The 12,654-nt window shown below is 47.1% G+C and overlaps 1 protein-coding gene across 3 annotated transcripts in view; it reads right to left on the bottom strand.

Annotated features, from left to right (window-relative positions):
• Window positions 1–631: 631 nt before the first annotated feature.
• Window positions 632–12,654, bottom strand: part of CCDC24 (coiled-coil domain containing 24) — a 38,092-nt gene continuing 26,069 nt past the window's right edge. For 2 of the 3 annotated variants that reach the window (XM_075320193.1, XM_075320195.1), the window contains 4 exons: window positions 5,068–5,122; window positions 4,362–4,425; window positions 3,110–3,194; window positions 632–1,593 (listed from right to left, as the gene is read on the bottom strand). In XM_075320193.1, the coding sequence (XP_075176308.1) occupies window positions 1,092–1,593; window positions 3,110–3,194; window positions 4,362–4,425; window positions 5,068–5,122 (706 nt within the window). In that variant the 3' untranslated portion in view covers window positions 632–1,091. The remainder of the gene's footprint in view (window positions 1,594–3,109; window positions 3,195–4,361; window positions 4,426–5,067; window positions 5,123–12,654) is intronic. The other variant, XM_075320194.1, reaches the window with a different exon arrangement.

Genomic DNA, 12,654 nt, shown 5'->3' with positions numbered 1-12,654 from the left:
CTGTGCGCACCTAGCCTATCTGTGCAGGCAGCAGCTAAAGCTCTGAGCCGCAGCCAGTAATGAGAAGATTTAGGCTACATGCGCACTCTGCATCTTTTTGTGTTCACAAACTGCAGCCAAAACTGCAGCCAAAACTGCACCTTGTCAGAGAGAGCCTGGAAACGTCACAAAAAATGCTTGTGTAGGTGCGTTTTCGGTGCGTTTTTGGTGTGTTTTTCACAACATGCGTTTTTGGGACAAATTTTGACAAAAACGCAGGAAGAATGAACATGCTGCATTTTTTTTGTCACAGACTTTTGAGAAATAAAATGCTGACAAATAAACTGCAATGTGCACATAGCAAATCTGACTTCTCATAGACTTTGCTGGGAAGTCAAATGTCAGAAAGTTCTGATAACAAAACTGCACCAAAAACGCAGCAAAAAACGCAGCGTGCGCATGTAGCCTTAGAGGAAGTTCTGTTCTTGAAGCTGCAGTGCAGGCTCTGACCCCACAGACAGATTATACTGGTGCATAGTAGTACACTGCTCTGTACAATGTATCTCTATGTCCCTGTATTCTAGAGGTGAAGAAAAAAAAAAATCTGATTTTTTTTATTCCTATAAAACTACTACAAAATATTTTAAAACAATTATAAAAAAATATATTTTTTATTTTGTTATGATTTGGTCTCCCCAGGAATCAAACCCGCAACCTGTATCAATGCAGGCAGCAGCAATATCCTATTGTGCCCGTGCTGTGGTGCCATGGTGTGTTCGTGCTGCTGTGCCATGTTATATCCGTGCTGTGGTACCATGGTGTGTTTGTGCTGCGTTGCCATGCTGTGTTCGTGCTGCTGTGCCATGCTATGCTGTGTCCGAGCTGCGGTTCCGTGCTGTGTCCGTGCTGCGGTGCCATGTTGTGTCTGTGCTGCAGCTCCATGCTGTATCCATGCTGCGGTTCGATGCTGTGTCTGTGCTGCCATGCTGTGTCCGTGCTCTGGTGCAATGCTTTGTCCATGCTGCAGTGCAATGCTGTGTCCGTGCTGTGGTGCCATGTTGTGTCTGTGTTGCGGTGCAATGCTGTGCTTTGTAGAGAGCCTCCACAGGGCATTAGGACGTCAGGTGATTACTTGCCCTGTGTTTCACAACTCCTCGCCCCAGATTCCTTTCAGGGGGCAGATTCGACATCTGAGTCCTCACTCTACGGAAAGCTAGACCTGAGCCGCCGGGTGGCCTCTGAACTTTGGGGGGTAAAGGGAGGAGTGGATAATTCTCAGGAATCACTGCCGCTCTGGGCAACACGGTTGTGTCAGGGGAGATGCAGGGAGCTGGTACCGGGCCCCTCCCCTGGGCACACTGAACAGAGGACACGATGGGCGGCCACTCCACACTCTGCAGTTCAGATCCGGAGTTGCTCAGTCTTCGCTCCTCAGCACAGGACGGGGCCCGGGGTCCTAGGCAGCTCTTACCCACTGTTCCCTCACACCTTAGCAGCTTTAGATTTGGGGGGCACAGAGTCACAGGGGGGTCTTGTGGTAAATCAGAGGCGATGGGCAGCTTTAGGGACAATCTACAATCAGCGATTGCGCCTCTATTTCTGAAGTCAAGTGTCCTAGAATCCAAAGAGGGGAAACTGTCAAAGGAGGGGAAGCAGTCATAAAAGGGAGGAGGGGAGACAGTCATAAGGAAAGGAGGGGAGACAGTCATAAAGGAGGGGAAGGGAGACAGTCATAAGGAAAGGAGGGGAGACAGTCATAAAGGAGGGGAAGGGAGACAGTCATGAAGGAGGGGAAGAGAGACAGTCATGAAGCAAGAGAGACGGTCAGGAAGGAGGGGAAGGGAGACACTCATGAAGGAGAGGAGGGAAGATGGTCATAAAGTAGGGGAGATTGTCATGAAGGAGCAGAGACAGTAATGAAGGAGGGGAGATGGTCATAAAAAAGGGGAGGGGAGACACTCATAAAGGGAGGGAGATGGTTATGAAAGAGGGAAGGGGAGACAATCATAAAGGAGGGGAGTGTGTTGTGAAGACACAGCCCTGTACAATGTCTGTCAGGGGTTAATGTTCTTACTTTGGCCAGACATGGGTTCCTTTTGTGTGGTAACTCATGTTTAAGTCATTGTTTTCTGCGGGACTCATTGGAGCCGTCCATTGTCAGAGGTTTTTATTGCTAATGTAATGTAAATCCCCTCAGCCTCTCTGTCTACCTCACTCAGAAGAGAATTATACATAATTACCTGTGCGGATTGAAATGCCACCCAATCAGAGCACAGCCGTATACCACCAATAAGGGAAGGCCACTATACCCTTGAATGAGTGCCCGGGGGATATAAAATGAGACTGTTGGGAGTCACCAGGTTGTTCTTTGCTACATGGCTGCAATCTAGAGATTTCGGTCCTGGTTGGAAGTCCATTACCCAGCCTAGGCACTTTGGTGCCGGTTAAGGGATCAGAAACTTGATTATATTGTGGAGCCCCGACGAGGATTGTAGGGTTCAGCTGGAAGAAACACAGGTTGGGATGATTCGGTTACCTGGCTACGGACCTTGCTGTGCTCCTGAAGCTTCCTACGCTTGTCACTATCCTATTCCCGGTGGGTGCCTGCTAAAAGCAGGGTGCTGCTGGATTGGTGTATGTGGCCCTGGAAGCTCCGAAGGCACGAATAATCTACTCCTTGGTGAGCCAGTGGAAGGGTGAGACTTTGCTGCCTATTACATCGTGTGATTTGCATGGTTTTGTGTTATATGCCTCTGACTGTTGGGATCCAATAAAGTCTAATTATTGTGCTTCCTGCACCCTGTGTTGTCTGAGTAATTCAGTAGGAGTGCAAGCGTTCAGTTGGGATGAGACCTGGTCCATGCGGTCTTTCTAAAGGTGGCCGGGCCAGCGGACGAGCGCACCCACTGACCCCAGTGTCTCTACAGGAGACCACCCACTGACCCCAGTGTCTCCACAGGAGACCACCCAATGACCCCAGTGTCTCCACAAAAAAGCACCCACTGAGCCCAGTGTCTCCACAACGGTCATGAAGGAGGGGAGGAGAGACAGTCATAAAAGAGGGGAGACAGTCATAAAGAAGATAAAGGAGGAGGGGATAAAATAACTATGAAGCCATGTGCGGAGTTACCTTGTGGCATCTACTTTTATGGTTGGTGCAGACGGTGCCGGCAGCTGCAGGTCTCTCTCCAGGATCCTCCTCTCCTCCTTCAGTTCTAAAACATCAATGTACTACAGTTACTTCCACAGCTACATGTAAAGTTATGTTAAGTGCAAACATAAGCTAAGACGAAAATAGTAGTAGAATAGTGACTGCAGCTCTGGAGGTGACTGGAGTATAAGACACAATGTAATGGCAGAATAGTGATTGCAGCTCTGGAGGGGACTGGAGGATAAAACACGATATAACAGCAGAATAGTGACTGCAGCTCTGGACGTGACTGGAGGGTAAGACACAATGTAACAGCAGAATAGTGACCGCAGCTCTAGAAGTAATTGGAGGATAAGACACAATATAACAGCAGAACAGTGACTGCAGCTCTGATGATGACTGGAAGATAAGGCTAGGTTCACACACCCGGCTTTTCGCCGGTTTGCCGCATTCAGCGCACACCAGTACAGTGTATACAGTACAATGGCAGCGCCGCAACTTCCGGGTCACATGCTCCGGTCACATAACAGCATGTGACCAGTGCTTGTCGCGCTGCCATTGTACTGTATACACTTTACTGGCGTGCACCGAATCCGTTAAACCCGGCGAAAAGCTGGATGGGTGAAACCAGCCTAAGACACAATTTAACAGCAGAATAGTGAGTGCAGCTCTGGAGGTGACTGGAGGATAAGACATGATATAACAGCAGAATAGTGAGTGCAGCTCTGGAGGGGACAGGAGGATAAGACACAATGTAACAGCAGAATAGTGAGTGCAGCTCTGGAGGGGACTGGAGGATAAACACACAATGTAACAGCAGAATAGTGAGTGCAGATCTGGAGGGGACTGGAGGATAAGACAATGTAACAGCAGAATAGTGAGTGCAGCTCTGGAGGGGACTGGAGGATTAGATACAATGTAACAGCAGAATAGTGAGTGCAGCTCTGGATTGACTGGAGGATAAGACATGATATAACAGCAGAATAGTGAGTGCAGCTCTGGATGGGACCGGAGGGTAAGACACAATGTAACAGCAGAATAGTGAGTGCAGCTCTGGATTGACTGGAGGATAAGACATGATATAACAGCAGAATAGCGAGTGCAGCTCTGGAGGTGTATAGGGATTAGAATTAGATCAGTAATGTCTAGTCAGTCAGATCCAGGGATTGCATCATTTAATTGACCTTTAGACCCTGGGGTCACAGGTCACCTTGCTTTCCTATGTAGTCACCTGTGAGTGAGGGCTCGGCTGGAAGGGTCTCCTCCATGCACCGTCTCTCGTCCTCCAGACGCTGCTGTAAGGACACAAGAAATCACATCAGGTATCAGGAGTCCATGAAGCCACGAGAGCTCCCGTAACAAGAATCATAATTATCCAAACAATCACAATCAGCAAGAAATAATGAACACGGAAAAAAGGGCAGAAGATCAATAATGCACCAGCAGAGGGCGCCATCGTTATAGGAAAGACTGACGACTGACAGCAGAGGAGGCCAGCCACGGGAGAATGATACCGATACTGGGGGACGGGAGAATGACATCGACACCGAGGGACAGGAGAATGACAATCGACACTCTGGGACCAGGATAATGACACTGACACTCGGGGTACACTAGGGTACAAGATAATGACACTGGGGGTACAGGTTAATGACACTGACACTGGGGGTACAGGTTAATGACACTGACACTGGGGGGTACAGGATAATGACACTGACACTCGGGGTACACTCGGGTACAAGATAATGACACTGGGGGTACAGGTTAAGGACACTGACACTGGGGGTACAGGATAATGACACTGACACTGGGGGTACAGGTTAATGACACTGACACTGGGGGGTACAGGTTAATGACACTGACACTGGAGGTACAGGATAATGACACTGACACTGGAGGTACAGGATAATGACACTGACACTGGGGGTGATTATTACCTGCAGGATGCTTATATCTTGCTCTAGGCTTTTACATTCCTCTTCAACTAATGATCTGTAACATAAAAAAATACTGGAAATGATGAATTCTTATCTGTTCCTCCTTCTCTTCCTTTGCCTGCTCTTCTCCTCTCCGCGCTCCTGTCCTCCTCTCTCCACTCCTGACTTCTCTCTCTTCTCTTTTCGCCTCTCCACTCTCCTCACTTCTTTCTCCTCTTCACTCCAATCTTCTCTCCTCTCTCATCTTCTCTCCTCTTTTCTCCTCTCCAGTCTTCTCTCTTCTCCCATCACTTCTCTCTCCTTTTCTCTCCACACTTCTCCTCTACTCTCTTCTCTCCACTCTTCTCTGTCCTCTCTCCTCCTCCCTCCACTCTCTCTTCCTCTCCTCTCTTTCTTAATTTCCCCTCTCCTCCACTTGTGCACAGTGCAGAGCTGCAATTTCACATCAGGATCATTGTATACATTATGGGATGTTTTTCTGGAGACTGATCCTCTACTTTATGGAGAACTGTGGCCTCCAGAGCTGAAATCTCCCAAGTATTCCCTCATGATCCAGTGTCTGTCCACCATGCTTTAGTAAGAGTCATCTTTACCCTTGGCTCTGCACAAAAATATAGATTATACACATAAATATCTGGAAGCTTATACCTCCCTGTGTAGTAACTAGAGTGTGTCCACCCATATCCTATCCACCGCCATTAACTTGAGAACGGTGGCAGCTATAGGCATAGAAGTGGTGTCTAGGTATAGTAAAGTATCCATGTGCTACGCAATGAAACCACCTATAGCGCCACCTGGTGGAAAACAACGGAGCTAGCATTTTTATCTAAAAAAACGGAACGAGATAGAGAAAAAAAAAAGTAAATTACAAAGTTATAGGGCATCATCAATTCAATAGGAATCGACACCTTGCATACAGAGATGCTATGATTAGAACGTGTAAAACTCACAAGGCTGCGGACGTGAAGCGATACCTCATGGAGACCTTCCTACAAGTCATTGGATATGTTGGCTGCGTGGAGTGGCCTCCACACTCACCTGACCTGACCCCAATGGACTTCTTTCTGTGAGGGCACATCAAACAGCAGGTGTATGCGACCCCTCCACCAACATTGCAGGACCTACGACGACGTATCACAGATGCTTGTGCAAACGTGTCACCTATCATATTGCACAACGTGCAGCAAGGTACAGTATGCTGTCCAGAGTCCAGATGTGCATTGCAGCTGACGGGGGCCACTTTGAGCATCAAACTTAAATGAGCGCCATATGCGTGACCAGCATTCAATGTTTTTTTTTTGGGGGGGTCATGGGTTTCATATCATAGCATTTCTGTATGCAAGGTGTCGATTCGTATTGTTGATGCCCTACAATTTTTTAATTCACTTTTTTTCTCGATCTTGTTTTGTTTTCGAGAAAAAAATGCTAACTCCGTTGTTTTCCACCAGGTGGTGCTATAGGTGGTTTTATTGCGTAGCGCATGGCTACTTTACTATACCTAGACACCACTTCTATGCCTATAGCTGCCGCTGTTCTCAAGTTAATGGCGGTGGACAGGATATGGGTGGACACACTGTATACAGTGACATGTAAAAGTTTGAGTACCTCTGGTCAAAGTGGCTGTTATTGTGAATCGTTAGACAAGTTGAAGATGAAATTATCTTTAAAAGGCTTAAAGTTACAGATGACACAATCCTCTTGTATTTTAAGCAAAAAATAAAATAAATTTTATATATATATATATATATATATATATATATATATATATATATATATATATATATATATATATATATATATATATACACACACACACACACACACACACACACACACATATACATAAATAATTCAAAGAAATCAAATTCATAATCATTTAGAGGCAACAATACTAATAATGTTTTACCTCAGGAAGAGTTCAGAAATCAATATTTTGTGGAATAACCATGATTATTAATCTCAGCTTTCATGCGTCTTGGCATGCTTTCCTCCAGTCTGTCACACTGCTTTTGGGTGACATTATGCCACTCCTGGTGCAAAATGTAAGCAGTTCTTCTTTGTTTGATGGCTTGTGACTATCCATCATCCTCTTGATTACATTCCAGAGGTTTTCAATGGGGTTCAGGTCTGGACATTGGGCTGGCCATGACAGAGTTTTGATGTGGTGGTCTTTCATCCACACATTGATTGACCTAGCTGTGTGGCATGGCACATTGTCCTGCTGGAAAAACCAGTACTCGGAGTTCGGGAACATTGCCTGAGCAGAAGGAAGCAACTGTTTTTCCAGGATAATCTTGTATGCGGCTTGATTCATGCATCCTTCACAAAGTTTAATCTGCCCAATTCCAGCCTTGCTGAAGCATCCCAAGATCATTATCGATCCTACACCAAATTTCAGTGGGTGCAAGACAATGTGACTTGTATGCCTCTCCAGATCTCCGTCTACATATTACATAACCAGGTGTTGTGCAAAGCTGAACATTAGGTAAAGAAAATTCAACAAACATCTTTGTGAAGGACGTATGAGTCTTCAGTTCTTTATGTGTTCTTCTAAGCAGCTGCCTAGCACTCTGAAAGTGAAAATGGTGGAGGCCCACAAAGCAGGAGAAGGCTATAAGAAGATAAGAATTTTTATGTTGCCTTTTCCTCAGTTCAAAATTTGATTAAGAAATGTCAGTAGAGTTTGTCTCCTTTCCTGGAGAGACAATTTGAATATTTTCCAGAGGGGCATGGCAGCTATAAGGCCCCTTACTGGCAGCCAGACTGGCTTGCAAAGTCTCCTTAAGGAGAATAGTGTTCCCCCGTGGTCCCCACAAAGCTTCTCATGAGCCAGATCAGACACCCCATACTTTGCACTGACGAGGGGCAAGCACCCAAAACAGCGTGTCTGCAAATTGGGATTCTGATCTGGCATATATATCCTAAGTCATATGCAAAAGATTGTTAAAAATCCACATTTGACTTTTAAAATCGCTACTTCCAATAGGTGGCGCTGCGCTAGAGTTTGTCTCCTTTCCTGGAGAGACAATTTGCCTTTTTGAGATAATTTCATCACAATAACAGTAATTTTGACCAGAGGGGTCTAAACTTTTACATAATAATGTATATATTATACAGTGGTAATATCAATACATGCGCATAAACTAGTGCAACATCCGCTGCGTGTGTGTATTTGCTCCTTCAAGTGTTATTTTCTGACCTGTTTATGATGGGGTTGGTAGAAGGTTTCGGGTAATTTTCCCTTTAACACTCCTCATTTTGCTGATATATACACACATCTATACTGTCCCCAGAACATACACATATATACTGCCCCCTGTGTGTGAGATATAGATATACCCTATTTTTCGCTTTATAAGACGCACCTGATTATAAGACGCACCCCCAAATTTGGTGAAGGAAAAGAGAATTTTTTTTTAATGTTAAATGGGGTCCATCTTATAATGCCAGTGTCCGTCTAACAAATCATATAGGGTATATGTCCCTCATAGCCCCCCATCATAAAATTAGCCCCCCTTAATCTGGATATGGCCCCCTTATATTGAATATAGCCCCCTTGTGCTGGGACACGTCCCCCTGTGCTGCCCATGGCCCCTATAGATGGCACACCTCCCCTGTGTTTGATATGGCCCCCATACTGCTGCCCATGGCCACTATAGATGGCACATCTCCCCTGGGTTAGATATGCCCCCCATACTGCTGCCCATAATAAAATAAAACACTCTTTCCTTACCTTCTCAGCGCTGTAATCCCTGTGTCTCCCTCCGTGGGGTTGAGCTCCGCGTCCTCCCTCCTCCACTTCCTGGTTGTTGCTGCCGGTCATGTGATCGGCATGGCAGAGTGATATCATCTCTGCGTGCCTTATCACAGATAGCAGCAGCAGGAGACTGGGAGATCAGCGCTGGAGGTAAGTAAAGCTTTTTTTATTCTACTATGGGCAGCAGTATGGGGACCATATCTAACACAGGGGGGATCATGTGTGATCAAAGGGAGCACAGGCAGATATAATATGCCCCGCTGCCCCAGCCTATCAGCGCAATGCGGTTTCAACACCACGCTGATGGACAGCGGCTGTGCATACTACATGAGCGGGAGCAGGAGATCTAACGCTGCCGCCCGCAGCTTTCACCTGCCCCCAGCACCGCTCCAGAGCGGACCCTGCAGCATAATATATATATATATATATATATATATATATATATATATATATATATATATATATATATATATATATATATATATATATATATATATATATATATATATATATACACATACATACATACATACATATATATATATACATATATACATATATATATGTATATATATATATATATATATATATATATATATATATATATATACACTAGAAGGTGGCCCGATTCTAACGCATCGGGTATTCTAGAATTTATTGTGTAGTTAATGTATGATTTTTGTTTATATATATATATATATATATATATATATATATATATATATAGATAGATGTTGTTGTGTGTAGTTGTCAAGTGTTTGTGTAGGGGCTGTAAATGTTCTGGGTGTTGTCTGGATGGGGGGGTGAGAGCGGTGTTTGCGTGTTTCGTTGTGTGTGTTGCGTTGTTTGTGGAGCGCTGTGTGTCTGCAGTGTTGTCTGTGTGTGGTGCTGTGTGTGTTGCGCAGTTTATGTGGGTGTGGGGTGCGTGTATGTGTTTTGGGGGGAGGTATGTTTTGTGCAATGTGTGTGTGTTGTGCGGTATGTGCGTATATTTGTGTGTGCCGTGTTGTCTGTGTGTGTCTTTGTAGGGCAGTGTTTGTGGTTCCCAGTGTGTGTGGTGCGTGTGTGGCGGTGTGTGTGTGTTTTGGGGGGAGGTGTGCACCCCCCATCGTGCTCCATCCTCCATGCTGCACACCCCCATCATGCTCCATCATCCCCCATGCTGCACACCCCCCATCGTGTTTCATCCCCTCATTCTGGGCACCCCCCATCGTGTTCCATCCCCCCATGCTGCACCCCCCATCGTGCTCCATCCCCCATGCTGCGCACCCCCCATCGTGTTTCAACCTCCCATTCTGAGCACCCCCCCATCGTGCTCCATCCCCCATGCTGCGAACCCCCTCATCGTGTTTCATCCCCCCAATCCGGAGCCCCCCCCATCATGGTCCACCCCCCATGCTGCACCCCCCATCGTGCTCCATTCCCCATGCTGCGGACACCCCATCGTGTTTCAACCTCCCATTCTGGGCACCCCCCATCGTGCTCCATCCCCCATGCTGCACCCCCCATCGTGCTCCATCCCCCATGCTGCGAACCCCCCATCGTGTTTCATCCCCCCCTTCTGGGCACCCCCCATCATGGTCCACCCCCCATGTTGCACCCCCCATCGTGCTGCAACCCAATGCTTCACCCCCCATTGTGCTCCATCCCCCATGCTGCAAACCCCTCAGAGAGGAGTATAATGGGAGGAGTTGTCCTGGGGGAGGTGTACAGGTGCCCAACGTGTGCGTGGGGCGTAACCTAGCGGCACAGTGCGGGGGCGTGGCCTGGCGGCAGTGTGGGGGCATGGCCTAGCGGCATAGTGTGGGGGCGTGGCCTAGCGGCATAGTGCGGGGGCGTGGCCTAGCGGCATAGTGCGGGGCGTGGCCTAGCGGCATAGTGTGAGGGGCGTGGCCTAGCGGCATAGTGTGAGGGGGCGTGGCCTAGCACCAGTGTGAGGGGCGTGACCTAGCGCCATAGTGTGAGGGGCGTGGCCTAGCGCCATAGTGTGAGGGGCGTGGCCTAGCGCCATAGTGTGAGGGCGCGTGGCCTAGCGGCATAGTGTGAGGGGCGTGGCCTACCGGCATAGTGTGAGGGGCGTGGCCTAGCGGCAGTGTGAGGTCGTGGCCTAGTGGCATAGTGAAGGGGCGTGGCCTGGCGGCATAGTGTCAGGGGGCGTGGCCTTGCGGCATAGTGTCAGGGGGCGGGGCCGAGCGGCACAGTGTCAAGGGGGCGTGGCCTAGCGGCACCGTGTGAGGGGCGTGGCCTAGTGGCACAGCGTGAGGGGCGTGGCCTAGCGGCACAGCGTGAGGGGCGTGGCCTAGTGGCACAGCGTGAGAGGCGTGGCCTAGCGGCACAGCGTGAGGGGCGTGGCCTGGCCAAACGGTCAATCCATGTGGGGGCGGGGCCAGACCAAGCCCAGCGGCCAATCCGTGGGGGGGCGGGGCAAGCCCAGCGGCCAATCCGACGGTTGTCACTGTAAGGACACAATTTTGGAGCAAGACAGACAGACAGAATAAGGCAATTAGAGATTAAATATAGATATATATATATTACACCCCCCCGTATATTCGGTTTATAAGACGCACCCCCTACTTTCCCCCATTTGGGGGAACAAAAGTGCGTCTTATAAAGTGATAAATATGGTACACACACACACACACACACACACACACACACACACTACAGACCAAAACTTTGGACATACCCTCTCATTCAAAGAGTTTTCTTTATTTTCAGGACTGTAGATTCAATTTGAAGGCATCAAAACTATGAATTCACACATGTGGAATGAAATACTTAACAAAAAATTGTGAAACAACTGAAAATATATCTTATATTCTAGGTTCTTCATAGTAGCCACCTTTTGCTTTGATTATTGCTTTGCACACTCTTGGCATTCTCTTGATGAGCTTCAAGAGGTTGTCACCGGAAATGGTTTTCCAACAGTCTTGAAGGAGTTCCCAGAGATGCTTAGCACTTGTTGGCCCTTTTGCCTTCACTCTGCAGTCCAGCTCACCCCAAACCATCTCAATTGGGTTCAGGTCTGGTGACTGTGGAGGCCAGGTCATCTGGCGTAGCACCCCATCACTCTCCTTCTTAGTCAAATGGCCCTTAGGGTATGTGCGCACGTTGCTTTTTACCTGCTTTTTACCTGCTTTTTTGCTGCTTTTTCTTCTGCGCTGTTTAATGCCAAAATGGATGTGTTCTTCTATTCAAGCAAAGTCTATGGGAATTTGGGTTTCTTGTTCACACTATGTTGTTCAAAATGCTGCCTTTTTGTGGCAGAACTTTGGTCAAAAACTCAGCTTTGCAGTGCAAAATCCAAATGGCAAAAACAATTGACATGTTGCTTCTTTGAAAAGCTGAGTTTTTGACCAAAGTTCTGCCACAAAAAGGCAGCATTTTGAACAACATAGTGTGAACAAGAAACCCAAATTCCCATAGACTTTGCTTGAATAGAAGAACACATCCATTTTGGCATTAAACAGCGCAGAAGAAAAAGCAGCAAAAAAGCAGGTAAAAAGCAGGTAAAAAGCAACGTGCGCACATACCCTCACACAGCCTGGAGGTGTTTTTGGGGTCATTGTCCTGTTGAACAATAAATGATGATCCAACTAAACGCAAACCGGATGGAATAGCATGCCGCTGCAAGATTGCTGTGGTAGCCATGCTGGTTCAGTATGCCTTCAATTTTTAATAAATCCCCAACAGTGTCACCAGCAAAGCCCCCCCACACCATCTTGCTACTTTGAAGAACCTAGAATATAGGACATATTTTCAGTGCTTCACACATTTTTTTTTTTAAGTATTTCATTCCACATGTGCTAAATCAAGGTTTGGATGCCTTC

The sequence above is a fragment of the Anomaloglossus baeobatrachus genome, chromosome 8 (genome assembly GCF_048569485.1).
Source record: "Anomaloglossus baeobatrachus isolate aAnoBae1 chromosome 8, aAnoBae1.hap1, whole genome shotgun sequence".
Taxonomy (NCBI): Eukaryota; Metazoa; Chordata; class Amphibia; order Anura; family Aromobatidae; genus Anomaloglossus; species Anomaloglossus baeobatrachus.
Note: the sequence above shows the minus strand (reverse complement) of the source record. Positions and strands in the feature narration are given on the sequence as shown.